At 36.3% G+C, this 17591-nt stretch overlaps 1 protein-coding gene across 2 annotated transcripts in view; it reads right to left on the minus strand.

The window, feature by feature from the left end:
- The window catches only part of PREX2 (phosphatidylinositol-3,4,5-trisphosphate dependent Rac exchange factor 2), a 181093-nt gene that overhangs the window by 93974 nt on the left and 69528 nt on the right, over positions 1-17591 (minus strand). For both annotated transcript variants that reach the window (XM_080380377.1, XM_080380376.1), the window contains 6 exons: positions 11295-11444; positions 7668-7812; positions 6009-6109; positions 2094-2197; positions 727-776; positions 100-175 (listed from right to left, as the gene is read on the minus strand). In XM_080380377.1, the coding sequence (XP_080236503.1) occupies positions 100-175; positions 727-776; positions 2094-2197; positions 6009-6109; positions 7668-7812; positions 11295-11444 (626 nt within the window). The remainder of the gene's footprint in view (positions 1-99; positions 176-726; positions 777-2093; positions 2198-6008; positions 6110-7667; positions 7813-11294; positions 11445-17591) is intronic.

Below are 17591 nucleotides of genomic sequence, written 5' to 3' on the forward strand. Positions count from 1 at the left end.
AACCCTTAGACAAAGTGTCTGCATGTTATTCTGCTTAATACATCAGTAACTTAGAATTTAAATGCAAAACATACTTAAATCCAAAAGATGAATACTTGCCTGTGCAATCAACCAGTCTATCAGTTTGTTAGCCATAACCACAGATTTGTAGGTCCTCAAGTGATAATCTTTATCCCTGTTCAAAACAAAACAATTTTTAAAAAACAAAACCTCAAAAGAGCCTAACAGATGAAAACTTGTATTTTATAAACAAGTTAGTGCAAGCATGAATTGAGTGTTTTCTAATGGTTCAGAAGTTGCCTCTGGAGTAAAAAAGTGAGTCAAGCTGTTCAGTGTAGATAGAAAGGAGGAGGCTGACAGTATCTTCCTTGGGCAATAATATCATTGGAGTATAGATACAGTTGTTTTGTTACAGCTGGGACTCTGCAAATGAGGTAATGGGGTGCTAGGAAAGGAGTGTATTAATATATACAATAAGCATATAAGCATATCCATCAGGACCTAGAAGGCTCTAAAAGTCTGTAAAAAAAGGTCATATTGAATGGAGCTTGCAATCATTTAATGATTCAGTTATGCTTTTTGTCTTGATAGGCCTTCAGTCTTGTTTGATTACTCCCAAGAGACCAATACTGAAAGGATGGGTTAGGTTCCTACATTCAAACACAGTATCTTCAGGTTATATACTTCTTCTGAATTACTCTCTAAGGATTTCTCAATTGGACTCACCTAATTACTGGGGTAAACAGACTGTGAAGGCGACAGTACAGTCGTACACCCTGTTAAAGAGAAGGATGAGGTTAGTTAACAACACATTCACATCACACAGAATGTTGAGAGGAATGGACACAGTACTTCATTTAGATAGTAAAAAAAGTCTGTTCAAATTTCTGTGTATTTTCACATGCCAAAACTTAGTATTTCATTGTAACAATATTGATGAATAAACTGTGAGAAAGAAAACATTTCCGATCTAATCTAAGCTTCACTGAGACACACGCAAAAAGGACAGCTTTAAGGTAGCATTAAAAAAATTTTGAAGGTATAGTATTTTGAAAGAAAAGTATACAAAACCTGAAAGATAAAGCAATTTTTCCATGCATTAAGGTCTACCCAATCACTGGTTGTTATTCTACACACAAAATGAGTAAAAACACTGCATTTGATTATATACATCGATATGTTACTGGCAAACTGAAACTACAACTAACCAATAAACTCAAGAAAAAGGCAAAAAGACTCAAAGATTGAAAATAGCTTCAATTAAAAACAAAAAATAAAATATTTGGAGGAGTTTAAGAAACTATTATCAGAAAACTGTATTTAAAAAAAGAAATCACATTAGTATTACTTAGCAGACTGTCAAAAAACATTTATGTTTATAACATGCAAGAAAAAACACATATAACAAAAGCTGTGTCAAATTAGATTCCATTCTACTTTGCTGTGCCTAGTAGTTCAGTATTGAAGATTCTTCCAGATACACCTTACACTAACAAATGCCAGCAGAAAAGTAAATGACTCTGTAATGTAATACCCAAATGCTGACATTTTCTACCACCTCAAAATCATGAATATGATTTTGAATATTAATAATTTTAAAGGCAACTTTGTTCAATCATTTTTTTGTGCTCAGTAATGTAAATGGATAACACTACCTGTGTTTAAACATCTATGTGACTGCAGATTTACTGCCTTGTTAAGGCACTAATAAAAGACACTCAGATTTAAGAGCAAATTAAACCCAATTTTCTACATACAGCTTCATATCTATTAAAATGGACTGAAAATACAATAGACTGAAACACCAGCTTCAGAATAACCCAGAAACACAGGCAATGCATCCTGCATTTGAAACCATTAAATAAGAAAAATAACTAAAAAATAACAAACTTTAATTTTGTACTTAAAATATGTAACAGTAAGCCAAAATCTTCCCTAACAAATGGAAAACCTAATTTGATTCACATAAATACAGAGACAGGCAAGAGTGAGCAGCTGTTGTTTATCCTAGCATAGTATTTTACAATTTTTTCAAGCAGAACCTTCATTTTTGATGGGTTCTTCCTAATAACAGCAACTATTCTGTCCTGTACCTTAGAGATCACATCCTGCATCTCATTTCTGGGGTAGTATGTTCCATCATCGTATCGGAATCTGTACAGCATGTGTTCGGGTTTGAATTGGTGCTTATCTGTAACTAAATTAAAAAAAAAAAAAAACAACAAAAACAAACAAACAAAAAAGTATTGTTAGGTGACTTTCTAAAGAAATCAACCAGAGGGCCAACATCATTTCTTCTAGTAACAGCCCATTACACAGCAATAGGTAGACTTCAGACAGGGAGGGCAGGAAGCCCAATTAGATCATTGGCCTTAAGTTCCTTTATGTCACCAGTGACACCTCTTAAAATGTTTAAGTACTCCAGAAGAAACCAAACAATTTCAACTCACAGGGCAAAGAGTAAGATGAACAAACAGGCAGGGAACAGCCTCAAAAATTAGGTTCTCAAATGTTTTTAGTCTTCAGTACTTTTGTAAAGCATATTAACCAAATAACCAAATAAAGCTTCTTTTGCAACTATTCATATTACTGTTCCACATCATTCTCTGTTCTAATTCTCACTGAGGCAAATCTCCAATGAACCAGCAAAAATACAAACCCTCCACAACACATCTGATCAGTCTTGCACTGGGGAGAAAAGGGAGAGGGAATGTATTCCTCCATACATAGCCAGCTGAAAGTCTTATGTGCAAGAGACCAGCAATCATTATGAAGGTGTGGATTTCCCCAAAGACCCATGAAAAAGGATGTGAACAGGTGAGTTTCCAGAGTTTCACAAGATTCCAGCAACAAACTTCACAACTTCCAAGTGTTTTGCCAAAACAGTCATATCGTATGATACAAAACTTCTACAGCAAGTCTTTCTGAAACACAGCCGATTCATTTGATGGCTGAGGATAGGACTAGGCACCAGCACCACCCTAGGATAACTGTCTTGTATTAATTATTGTTTTGCTTGCAGATGTAAGCTTTAATTTTTAAACTAAATTTGCATGTCATTGACTGATAAAAGAGGGTACTGTAATGTCTTCATTAATCAGAGTAACAGGCCTGACAATGTCAGATAATTCTTCTGTGCGTGCCTTCCTATACCAAGTAATTAAACCATCATACATTGTTCTCTTAAAAAAATTTAGTTAGGCATCATAAACTTTGTATAGTCAAGTGGCTTCTGTCTGCATCATTTTTCATGCCCTTCCAAGCTTTTCAGTATCTCCACACATCATCTGATACATGGACATAAAAATTGGACTCCATATGTTAAGTGGTTTCACCAGCATCATGTGCAAGAGCAAAATAACTTCTCTACCTGTATTCAATATATCTACTAACAGTAAAGCCCAAAACACTATCCCAACTGATTGAACTGATGGTTCATGATAAGGTAATTATACAAAATAACCCCTAAGTTCTTTCACATATCATTGCTTCTCAATACATCAACTACAGATTACAAAATTTTCACATGTAATACCTAGTATAATTATCTAAATTAATTTTAATGGAATATGAATTTAACTCAGCAAAAAAGATATCTTCTAGTTCTGTAATTAAAAAAAAATAATCCTGCTTTTGAAGGAGAAAAAATATGTTCGACTAGATTAACATACATTAAGAGTTTTTAAAACCAGCAGCTACAGAAAATAGAAAAACCATAACCAGGACAGTATTGCCTAAGGCCAGATTGTTCCTCACTTTACAGAGATGCACTGGGAGGGAACCAGGACTACAAAGCACCTTTACATTCTTGCATGAGCATGATGAACACAGCAGACTATACCCTTCAAGGAACACGAGCACCACTCTGTCTTTGCAACCTCTACTTAAACACGGTGCACCAGACACTAAAGGAGCAGGTCTACAGAGCTCACACTTCCTGACTTTTAAACATTTAAAGCTGATAGAACACTGCATTACCACTGAAATAAGGAACCCCAAGCTGCTTTGCTTGTCACTCCCAACAATGTACCTATATTTTGTCTTGGGACAAATATTTATACGGCACACGCTACGAAAAAGGGAACTGATCCAGGTTTAAACTGGTCTTTTCTTTTACTTTTTTTTTTTGCCAGGGTAATTTTGACTCAGTCCAAGGAATCGCACAGGCATGTAAATATCTATTGATAACACTATCTGGTATTCAGATTCTTTTTGTAACTACAAAGCTTTTTACTGCCTTGAGAGGAAGCTTCCATTTCTAATAAGCAGCAGCAAGAAACTGGACAGAGTATATCAGCCCATTGGCTAATAAAAGTCATTTCAGATATTAGTGAATGCCACTAGGTGGATTCAAAATAGCAACATACAAATAGATTCTCCCCTTCTGCAAAACCGGGGAGACACACACACACACACACACCCCAACATGGGAAAACCATAATTTTTCTACTTGCAAGAGATCAAACACCAGGAAATAAAACAATGTCCATCACAACACGGTTCTGTCACTGCTAGAATGAAGCCCAGCACAGTGAAAATAATGGCCAGCACAGTGAATACGCAGTCTAACAAAGCCCTCTATAACATTTGCAATGTGAGTAACAGCCAAACTTTCTTTCTCCCTTGCTCCCTCTGTGAAACAGATGGTTCATTCAACTTATTTTAAGAATTCTATTTTCACTGAACCACAGCTGGATCCACTATTCAAGTAGCATGTCTGGCTCCCATTTCTATGCTCTAATATAATTACCCTTTTATTTCATGAAATTACACAATATTCATTTAACTCTGTATTGAGAAAGTCTATGAGGGTATTTGGGATATAAATTACAAGATCAGGAGAAGAATCTTTAGCAACAGAATCATTCCATTGAAAACAATTCTATGTGTAGTAAACATAATAGCATCTGACATTTGATGATGGCGGAGGAAAACCATGTAGACTGACATTAAAGAATTAAAGACTACATGACTATGGATGAATAACCTTAATGTTTTTCCTCCTACTTTGCATATGTTTAAAATGCACACAGCTAAGTGGCACTCCCACTTTTTTTCCAGTCAAAGATACTGAAAACATTGTGGCAAAGAACTTTAAAAAGTTAAGTATTAAATTAATTGCTGGTTAAATTATTAAAATGTATATTATCAATGATTCCGTCTAAATATACACCCTAGATCTATGCTGGAACAGTAGCTAACTTCACAACTGTTTCAGTATTTGTTTTTCTTTAAGTGGCATGTAAGCCAAACATGGCTACAAAAGTAAGAGTTTCTCCAGCTCATTTATGTGATCCTCTTGGACTGTACCTTGTAAAAGTGACAGAGATGAGGACCTGCACTGGTAAGAGAAAAATGTTACCAATGCAAATTACCTTCAGAAATCAAACCTTCTTACTGGCTTAAGAATTGAACCATTTCAGAAGAATACTTCTCTCCAGAATGACCTAAATGCAGATAGACTGACTGAAAGTTTCAGCATAAAAATACCAAATTTAGTAACTATACAATGTAGTGTAAGTAAGGCCATAAAAGTCAAAAGATTTAACTGTTGGGTTCTAGGTTGGATTCCACTAGCTCCACTTGTAATACCAAACAGATGAGCAGGCACATTTATCAAGAGCCAACTGTGACTCACTCTCTTCTACAATTCTTAATTGAACATGTATCCCTAGAAAGCCTGGCCTTAATAAAAGTTTTAAAATGTTAAAAGCAATCTACCATTCCCTGTTCCCCCAGAATTTATTTTTGATTACAAGAGAATAGCAATGTTTCTCTAGGTCTCTTAGCAATGTTGTGATCCCAACAGCATAGATGTAATCTGATTAAATTAATGGAGTCTGTCCCAGGAAATCTGCTAGCCATGGACAATGACCCCATGAGGTCCCTGCAAGGATATAATGCAGATTCAACAAACATTAACATGACCATCTTTTTGTCAAAATTAAGTCCACTCTAATTACAACAATTACTTTGAAAGCAAGTAAGTTTAAACTCATTATATTTACCATGGTGGATAATGCCATTCTCTAATAAAGCTTGGCCAAGATGAACACCTTCTTCAGATTTGTGTATCTCTCCAATTTCCAACAACCATGACACAAATTCACTGAAATAAAAACAGATATAAAGAACAAATTTTAAATATCATGTGACCAGTTCTACTACATTCCCCTCTCAGTTACCAGTGTTTCTTACTAATCTAGTAACTGATTCTTAGGTATAATGCTCTTCAGAATGTCATATCACCTTTAAAAAACCCACTCATTTTAACTTTATTATTTCATCATACATACATAAGGTTCCCCTTGAGATGTCTTGTCTTACTCAGAAGTTTTGCCTGTATGAAGTTTACCCTGTACACGGTAAAGACTTGCCATGCTTCCTGGGATTTCCTTAACTAGCACAGACACATCTGACCAGTCAAATATAAGACAATCCCAGGCATACCTACTGCACCTGCCCAGGGCAGATATGCCATGAAGGCAGAATATAATCCCAGTATGACAGAACAGTACGCTTGTGACTTCCCAGGTGTGTCAAGACACATTGATATCCTGAGCATATACACAAAGTACATACTGCATGTGCAGGAAATACCTGGCTTCTATCACAAGAAACCTGATGCAGTTCAGAGACAGCAAATTTACAGCATGTAAGATATTTGCATGCATGTTACAAATCAAAAGAACAGTGTAGAGAGGTCGTGCAAAATTCACATTCATGGATTTTAACCGGTGACCTGGGAACCAGCAAAAGCCTACTTCAAAAGCGTCCACTTCAAAGGTAGCATAGAAAAGCAGCCATTTAATGGTAGGTTTAAATGTTTCACAAACGGCTCCTCACCATAAGTGTATTCATTACCTGCTTCCAACAACTTCACTGAAGGAACATGATTCAACCACAACATTAATCTTAATCCTGGTTTCAGTTCTTATCAGCTATGTGTCTTCTGACAGTACATGAAAATCTCTCAAGTTTCATTTCCACATTTGAAGCCACTGAGTATCTTCACTATGTTTGCGTAAAAGTCGCTGTACTTTATAAAAATACTTTCTACACTTAACTCTTACGGTCAAATGAAATAAGTGATAAACCCTCTGCCCCTCAAATTCATTTTTTGGTCATATACACATTTTTAGAGTCTCTATGGCTTTCTGTTTCTCTTGCATTTAGTCTTCTTAAGCCATAGGTATTATATGGCATTATAAAGATCCTCCTGATAACAGGGGTAAATTTTTAAACATGTAAACTTTATTTAGTAACTCTGTCCCTCACATTCAGGCAAGAGGAGGACAGAAACAGTCTTAGAGACAGAGATTGTTTAAAGTGGAATAAAGCAAATTTGATATTCTAAACTAGGCATTTCAGAGACAAAATGCATCAAACAAGCTGAGAATTGTTTCTTTAAAGAAACTATTTTATTTAATGCATTTTCACATTTTCAACATATCTTTGCAGTCTTGTTCCTTTAATAAAGCTACTTTAGGAATACGAGTAAACATATTCACATTTCAGGCAGACTAATTTACATTTTGGTTAAATTCTGGGAGTCAAATAGGCCTAACAGATATTGCAAATAAAGCACAGTTTCCGTAGCATCCCAAAGAAGATTTAAAATGTGGTTTTAGCTGGTAAAAAGTCATACTATGAAATGCATATAATACCTTCCAAGAAAGCATTTGGGGAAAGTGGTTAATTTCCTCTTCCTGTCTTTGATGAGATTCCCTTGTTTGCACATCATTTTGTACAGTCTTTCTCCTTGCTCAGAGATCATCACCCAAGTGTCCTGTTCCATGCCCAATTTTAAACCTGACAAAAACACATTAACATTTTATGAAGTGATATTGCCATTATATTTTAGTGTCTTCCCCAAATAAAGAAGCAATACCAATATTTTACATACAGAAAAAGTAAAGGAACCGTTTCCACTGTTATTCTCACAATTAAGTTAAATCATAAACATCTGATCTTCGTAATGCATAACCAAATGATATCTTTACGTTCTTCATAGTGAAGTTAAACTGTTACTATATTGTCATCATGACTGATATTGTAGTAATAAATACTAATGACGTGATTTTTAGACCAGTATATGAACGTTTCAAAGGGAGTAGTCATGTCTTCACAAGTTTAAAAGAAAAGGGCCTTGGTTTTGCTCTTATCATGTGATAATAAAAATGTTTTCACTTAAAGGAAACTTTTTCAAATTTCCAATTACTAGTTATTCATGATACATTTGTTAGTTTCACCTAAGAATAATTCACCCCTTTTTCACAAAAGCATTTACACAACTTATTTTTCTTCTCTTCAGGATTTTTACAACAGCAGAAAGGGGTTTGTTCCAAGATTTCTTACTGGTTTATATTCCTCTGTTTCTCTTCTGGAGAAAATCATCATGTCTTCTAAGTAACAGATGATCAAAACCAGTTTGTGTTGAATTATGCATCCTACTGGCCACTCACAGAAGCTTGTGCTTCCAAGGAATACCACAGATCTTAATAATCCATGTGATTTCTCAATAAACAATTATTAATTCTGGACAAATCCACAGATTTCTCAAATGTCTTGTGCACATGTTCTCAGTTTCTGTTCAGATTTTCACATTTTTAAAACTATAACTGTACACATTCAATCTAAGTAACAGTCTGCCACTTCTTCAGTTCTGAAAATATTGCCAGAAAAAAATGTACCTGTCATGAGAAAAAGCTAACAATGGTACTGGACACAGATAAAAGGAGTCTCTCTCATTATCCATGAGCCAGATAGTGTTGATGCCACACAGATAAAACCTCGTGTATTGCTGGGAAAAGAAAACTTCACTGCTATACTACTTTTGGAGCTCATAGGATGTTGATGCTCTTATTACTATTGGCTGTTTGAATCAGGTCACCACAGCATCATTAGTCTTAAAGATGACCACCTTTTGAATAAATTTCTGTAACTAACTGAATGCTTCAGTTGGTTACAGAAAAGCCCCAAAAGTGACAGAAAGACTTCCTAGCAAAACGTTTCCAATTTAGCTTGATTTCTTTCCTAGCAAGAAAATACAACCTATAAAGTCATCCCAGTTGATAATTCAATTACAGCCACTGAAATCTTTGCTAAAATACCTCATTCAGGGCATTCTCTCCCTTTTGCTCAGCTTCTGCTATATGGATTCCAAATAAAAGTGTAAGTTGAATTTCTCTAAGAACCCTGAATCTCTGAGTCTCCCAACATGAATGGCGTAGCAAGCCCCAGCTACATGGAACACTCAAGCTGTATTTCTGTGCCTCACTCCTGCTCCACATGCTGTATTTACCTAATCTGGAGATCACTGCAACCTGTGTGAGAGATGTGGAGTCTACAGGACCGCTACAAAAAAATGCATGGGCACAAATGGCACAACCAGGATAGAGTCACTCACATGAGCCTCACCCCTAGCCCAAGAGTTCTGGGAAGTGTGTTCTTGATTTAGTTCATCTCAGACTTGCAAAAGAGACAAAACACTGTTTTCACATGTGCAGTCACTTAGACTTCAGTGTAATTGCCTATATATACACACACACAAACAGGTTCTATGTCTCACCAAGTTAACATACAATTAAAGCATCTCTATGTTCATAGTGAATGGGAAAGTGTTACAGGTACATTTAGATATAGTATTTGAATTCTAAAAAGAGAGGTGTTTGATTCCCAAGCTGTTTGGCAACTTGATTGCAATTAAGCTGATGCACCTCCTGCTTTGCAAGAAGTGTTAATAGAGACATTAAAAAAAAAATCACTGTGCTGGAGAAGGTAAGATAAATGTATATATTCATACACTAACAGAGATCTTCAAGAACTACTTTTGAAGATTTTGTGTTGCAAACTAAGTGTATACAAAATCCCCTCCTCCTCCTTTCATGGTTGTCTCCTTGGTGGCAAACCCACTGAGAATGCCAGGATCTGAAAATTTCCCTGAATCATTGGATGCTAAAATCCATGGCTTGACTTTGGGATGGTGACCTCTGTCCTCAAGCTTGGCAGGCTTTGGTGCACACTCACCTCAACTACCAGCTGCTCAATAGTATAATGTGAATTAGAAAGAATACTTCAACATAAAATACTCCTACTTACTCCGTTTCTTACCTAAATGTATCAAGAGTCTAGAGGAGCTAAGAAACTTCACAGTGAAGTGCAACTTGTTAAAAAACCTTTTCAGCCAGTTTCAGACAAGGCCCCATAGAGAAGCAGACAAACCTGTTTTTTGTTGTATTTGACACCATCTTAATCATATTGCTTTTTCATTTGTTATTTTTAAAATGTTAAGTTTTTAGAGGCATCTAAGGCATCATTTTAGCTTTTCTACTATTAATTCCTGATGTCACTATTAATTAGCTGGCGCTCAGACACCCTAGTTGAAACTCTGGTCCTACGGAAGATGTCCTACAAACATTCAGTATTCAACTTCAGAAGACAGAAGAATGTACTGCTGGTCTCCATTTACAATGGAGGCACAAATCAATGTCTACTGCAACAGGTGACACAAAATCTGCACAGACCAGGAAAAAAATCTCAGATCTAACTACAGCATCATCTTTTCCTTCAATAACAAGGCTCCAAACATCATTATTGATTAGGATATTTTAGCTTGCAAATGAAATTAGCTCCAGAAGATGATGATGCATCATCTTTCCCTGGTCCTACTTTGTTCTGTGTTCATCTTGAATACATGAGTTTATTCATGGTTGCATTTGAGATCAGGACTATATTTCAACCAAGTATTCTTCCAATGTAATTCAGTTATTCAAAAAGACATTTTTCGTCAATGGTGATTTCTTACTTTCTTGGAGATGGAAGAATACATCAAAGAAGAGGTTGTGGGTATATTCTGTACCATTTCATGTTGGATCATCTGCATGAAGATCCAACACAGACAACCTGCTCATTTCAGTGATTCAAAAAGCTAGTCACAAAAGGGAAGCAAAGCATACAAATCCCACAAGACATTTAGAATAGACCGTCATATATTACAAACCATAACAGTACGCAGGCCTCAGTGAAATAATACTGGTTGAGGATCGGCTGCAAAATCATAGATTAAATCATCTCCCCACTTCCAAAACAGCATTCGCTACCAGCCTACATGATTCAAGCCATTATGCCCTTCCCAATACAAGTTTGATTTATTTTTTCCAAGGTGGTATTCATAAACCTTAGCTGAACTTGACACCACAAGTTTGCCCAGCAGTTGTTTTTGCTTTATATCCCAACATAAAAATACAGCATGGATTTCTGGCAAAGCAACACAAGGAGGTTTATTAACCTACCTTTTCTCCTCTCTCGCTCTTTCAAAATAGCTTCCAGCCATTCTTGCTTCTCTTCAGGGGTTTTTGCCATGCATACAAACCATTTGTTCTTTGCTGTGTTGTGGATCTTCCAGCCATTAATAACAGTGTGACCACTGCTGTGATAGTCAGCTGGGAATAGACAGAATGGCTTAAAGAGCACCAATACCAATACAGTTTCTATAATTACTAAGAACTCTTTACACATAAAGCTCAGGAAATAAAGAAGAATAAAAATTAACTTAAAGTTATCTGTGCTGCTTGTGAACTATGTTATAACTTAATAAGCTGTACTTTTAACTTTTAATAAATAATGTCCTTCTTAAAATGTAACAGAGAATTGCCTAGCATATGGAAGAAGGTATAAACTTATCACTAAAACAGGCAGAGTCCTATTAAAAGAACAGATGACGGTACTTTGAGTACTTTTGTTCATGTTAAACTGTAATAAATAATTCCTTTAAAAAGCAGCATTGTGGTTTTGCCCCTTAAATCACTCAAAGCTGCTGTACTGATTGAATGATTTACTATTAAAATGTTAAAAGGACTAAATATACAGCGGGGGAAATACAATTTCTGTATGACAAGTAAGCATATTATATAGATTTGATATCTCTTTACTGGTTACCTGAATAAAAAAATATCTACACTTATTTGTTAAAACAAGTTGAAATACAATACAAGATTTACCCCGATTTAAAAAAAAAAATGCATCAACAAAATGCATAATTTTTGAAATACATTCCTGACAGCCTTATGTTCAGTATGCACATTATAGGAGAGAGGTAACAATTGCTGATGTCCTTAGATATCTTGAACTTCTGACTTTTAACATGTAAACACTATGCTATAAAAATCAGACAATTTACTACTTATTAGTCTTTCTTCACTTCTATAACACTTGATTTTAACATGCTAGTCCATAAATCTTCCTCAGAAATTAGCTAAACAGACTTCCTCTCCAAAACTAACACTCCTGAATATCCTTCACTATGATTACATGCATTTCCTGGGGGAAAATTTTAAGCCATAAATGCCTCATGATAACAAATATATTTTTTTGCATAAAATACAGATTAAAACTAGAACTAGCAACCACCGTACAAAATACTAAGAAAATCAAAAGGTCAACATTTTCTCACCACAAACTTTCATTAAGAGGCAAGAAAGTCCTAGGGCCAGCCCTGACCTACTGTAATAAGTACAGAGCTTTTTTCTTTGTAAATATTTTTCATAATTCAGCCCTATTTTGTATAATGAGATGGGATTTTCCAAAACTGAAACCCTTGCTGACATGCTTGCTAAGATTTATCATAAATCTCAGCAGACATGCTAGTATCCTTTCAATAACTCTGCATTTTAATTAGATGGAAAGCAGCCAAGCTTTGTATACTGGGCTGGGAAATGTCAGGATCTACTAGGAACTCATGAGACTGATGGCTAATTTCTAAACCAACAAAACTGTCTAGTATTCAAAGTGTGTAAAGAAAGCACAAGCAAGTCTGTGAGGGGGGGGGGGGGAACAAACTAAGTTATTTCTGCAACATCATGTTTATATCACCTATTTATCATGTTTTTATTCACATAACATATACATGTTTTTATTCACATAACATATACATGATATTCTTTGTGCCTTTAAAAACACTGTTTCTAGAAAACTAGCCATCATATGGTGACATGCAATGTCAGAAAATTGGAGTCACAAATCAGTGAAAGGAAAGAAGCCTCAGACAGAAGCTCTCAGCTGACAGACCACAGACCTTTGGAGATCAGAGGCACAGCTGGAGGAAGGAAGGTTAAGGTCCCTTTGTATTATTTGAGCATATACTTCCAAACCTTGCAATATGGCACTAGCTGCACCTTTTAGTTTATTTATTAAGCTACAGGCTAATACATATAAAACTACAGGGTGATATTTTTCCTGTGGTCTTTATTATTGTATATATCTATCAGCACAACACCCATGTAATGAAGGCAAATATTATGATTTCTAATGCAGTGAACTGCAGCAGTTAAAATTGTGGCCAAAAAGGTAAAAAATGATGGCTCAGACTCAAAAATAGATTTAGATCCTCGCATTTCACCCTGGACAGGAAACTGGTATCCACTTAAGCAGTTTAGTTTGGAAAAAATGGCTCATCCAGCCACTTGAGTATCTCTATGTAAAGATGACATTTTAAATGTGCAGCATGCTTGGCATCTGAAACTCTGTAACTGCAGGGTCAAGAACACTGGCAGTTTGACCACATTTATCTCATGCCACTACAAACTTGTCCAAATTCTGTGAAAAGCCCAATAACCTAGCTAGGTACTAAGATTGCCTAATGTGCACAGATGGCAATGTTTTCAAGTGGAGAAAAACGGGTGGCTATCACCCAGTTTTGCAATAGTAACACACTCCTGTGATGGCCAGCTCAATTTCAATCTCTGCCTTTAACTGCAACACCCCTGCTTTCTCTTTTGTTCCCCACGTTCCCCATGACTACAATTCTCCAAGGTTCCCATGAGCAATTTGTTCTCCCCAGTACACCCATGCCCATAGTCTCCTGAAAAGTATTTCAGCATTACACTATCATCCCATATAAACTCATACCTTTTTTGGACTGGTTATGGAACAAAATCTCACCAACAGCTGTGGACATACCGGCCAGCCAGTCAGCCAGCAGGTATGAAAGTTCTGACTGGCCAGCTGCATAGGATATATGCACACTCTTCACATCAAGGCAGTAACAGCTGCCAGTCAGGCTAAACAAAGGATCTGCAAACCTGACATAATAGTTACAGAAGGAGGAAGAGCATGAGACTTCATGTTGCCCCATGCAAAGTCTGAATAAGCATGCTTAACAAATCATTAACCCTCCAACTTCCCAAGAAAAGGTGACAAAAGATGAGAAAAGATACTTTGGTAATACATTCAGGCTTGCCATTTGAACTGTAATATATTGTTCAACATTCAAGACTCAAACCTTTGAGAGATGCCTATGAAGCTATTTGTTACAGCCATATACAATAGATTATTTTTCTTCTCTTGAAGTACCAAACAGAAATCTCTGTATTGAGGTACTTCTAAGCTTCTCAGACTTTAAGTTCTTAGGAGCACTGATGCTCAGAAATACCAAGGAAATAACTGCTGCATAATATCATTCCTTTCCCCCTCTGTATACTTTCTGATGCAGTCTCTGGTTACTATTAGCATGTAGTGCTTTTTCTATATTGTGCCTCATTTCAAGATAACAGGGGACAGAACTAAGATAATATAAGCAACCATAAATCTGGAATTTCCTAAGTCTCAAGTATTCATAAACTGAATAACATTCACTTAATGGCAGATGAATGCCTTTATAGATATACTTTTCTCTCAAAACTGAATTTTAAAAACTGAACACAGAAAAAACAATACCATCACAATATACCAAATTTCTAATACTTGCAAGTGGTTGCGTAGCCACATTGTTTTAAGAACACAAATAGTCTGCCCTAATAAGTAATACACATTCCACTTTAATCAGTGCAATCAAAAAAAACCCAGAGTGCTTCATGATGTTGAAACAAAAAAGAAAGCTTACACCAACTGCACTGCTCAGCCAAGGCCTAATTTCATCAAAGAAAAATTGCTTTTCAGAAAAAGCTTTGTTAATTTCTGTAGGCATGTCATTAGCATGACAATAAATCACACTGGGAATCTGTTTTCCTATTTCTGTGCTTCTACTTAAGAACAACGAAAACTACATTCCTACATCTATCAATGCTGAGAGCGAATGCTCGTGTTCCGCAGAGCCTTATGGTTCCTTATACCAAGTGAACAGAGGATCCCCAAATCTACTATAAAGAACTGTGGAAGCATCATCTGGACTCAAAAGTCTAATGTTTACAGACATTTAGAGACCCATGAAGAGTACACGAGAAAGAGTCATGCATAGATACGGATATATAAGTACTCTGCACGCAGAGCTTCCACATAGAAAGTGATCAGTAATTGACGATTAAGGAAAATAAAATAATACAATGCCAAAAAAAAGCACATGCAAAGCTAACGTGAATGAGGTTCAAACAGCCAGGCTACTACACTTCTGAGTGAGATGAGACAAAGAATACAGCCCAATAGCACCAGGTTACAGTTCGAATGTGGATGACTACAGGGAATAAAAAACAAGACATCTGGGTGCAACACAGAACAGTAAAGAAACCAAGACAAAGCAAGGTTAAAGAAGGGCATCATGACCGAGTGAAAGAAAAAGTATCAGTGTGAGGAGAGGGAATACACTTCTGACCAGAAGGAAGGAAAAATTAATTATTTTTTTCTAAAGCAGGGGGAGAGGGTGGCAAGAAAAGGGCAGAAAGGTGCTACAGGCCCAGGAAACAGCACAGACATTTCCACATTTCAAAGAGAATCATAGAAAGGAGGGGTAAAATAGCTATAATTTCAAGAAAAAAATACTTTAGGATATTGGACAAACTGAAATGCAGAAGGTGGAAAATGCGAGGATATGGGGAAAAAAGCAGGTAAAAATAACCATAGAATCATAGAATAGTTTGGCTTAGAAGGGACCTTTAAAGGTTATCTAGTCCAATTCCCCAATAATAAGCAGGGGTGTCTTCAACTAGATCAGGTTGCTCAGAGTCCTGTCCAACCAGACCTTCGATGTTTCATGGATGGGGCGCCTGCCACCCTAATAATTTAGAAATCAAAATAACCAAACCATTAACTGATGTTTCATAAGTGTGGAAAGGAGGACAGATTTTAGACATGTTGCATATATAAAGGCGACAAGATTTGATATAGCTCAGGAGAGCAAGTGGGAAGGAAGCACAACAGCCTCCAGTAAAATGTGCGAGGCTGTAGGAAATGGGGATGGTAGCAAAATGTCCTGTGGCTGGAGGAAATCAGACTACTGGTGTCTGGAATAGAAAGGAAGATGATTTGTGCTTAGCCAAATTATACTTGAAGATTCACTGAGAAAGAAAACAAGTAAGAAGGAAAACTGATGGTGTGACAGGGATCAAGGATTGAATAGCTACAACAAACAAATGAAGAAAGGTGGGACAGATTTGAGAAAGGCAGGGCAGTCATGGAAGGAGGAAAAAAAGAAGTATTTGCTAAAGCCAACACTAAAAGCATGGCAGTATCTGGTATCAGAACCAGTGAAAGAAAAGAGATACAGAATTCTTGGGGTATTCATCAGGAAGAATATGGTGGGTATAAGCCTCTGTGGCCACAGTAATGTCAAGATTTCTAAGTAAAGAGATACCCTCTTAGAAAGTGACATAATGGAAACAGGAAAACTGTCTCCTATTTCTAAAGCGTGTAATAATAATACATAACACAAAAGACTGAAACACTCAACTTTCTTTTTTTGCATAAAAAAAGGCATTGACTGAAATTTCATACAAATAAAGCTAACAATTGGGCAGGAATACAGGCCAGAAAAGGGAAACAGCAGCATATAGAATATTGGATAAATTATATTCAAGTCAATGAGGATTGATGAAATTCCCTACAGTGTACCCACAGATATCTCTAACCCATTAATTAAATTTGTGGGCCTGGTAAAGCACATAGCCTGAAACAGATGTTAAGGAGTTCTTACAAAAAAATGTATAAAAAATGAAGAGAATTAACCAAGTGTGACACCACAGTGCTCCACCTTATGTTCAGCATTTTCCCCTAGCTCTACCAAGAGCTTAAACAGTTCAGCAATAACTTTGTTGATGGCACCCAGGCAAGAAGCACTGCGTGAACTTTCAGGAACAAGACATGAATTCTGAATGCTTAATAAGTTGTGGAAATAGTAAGACAAAATTCAGTACAGAAAATAAAGTAATCATTAGGACCTACTCTCAGATATTAATACAGTATAAACCAGAATGGAAAAGGCACCAGTAATGCACAAAAGGATCTGGTGTGGGATTCTGAAACACAAACTAAAAAATCAAAAATAATGCTCTCAGAAAAGCTAGACTATCCTGGGATTAGTAACAGACATCCCACATGCAGCACTACAGTAATTATTCTCTTCCACTTGGCACCAGTAAAGTTTCAGCTCTGGACACTTCATAATGTAACAAACTAGGGGGAAAAAAACAAACCAAAATTCCAAAAGACACAAAAAGTAATAAAAACTTAGAAAACATGACCCATGGCAACAGGTTGAAAGACTTAAAAAGAAGAGATGGAGGACAGACAGAATAGTCTTCCAATAAACTGGTTTGTCACAAAAAGAGCAATAGTCAAACAGTTCTCCAAGTCTACCCAGTAGAATAAGTGAGCAAACTGTT

The sequence above is a fragment of the Falco punctatus genome (assembly GCF_963210335.1).
Source record: "Falco punctatus genome assembly, chromosome: 3".
Taxonomy (NCBI): Eukaryota; Metazoa; Chordata; class Aves; order Falconiformes; family Falconidae; genus Falco; species Falco punctatus.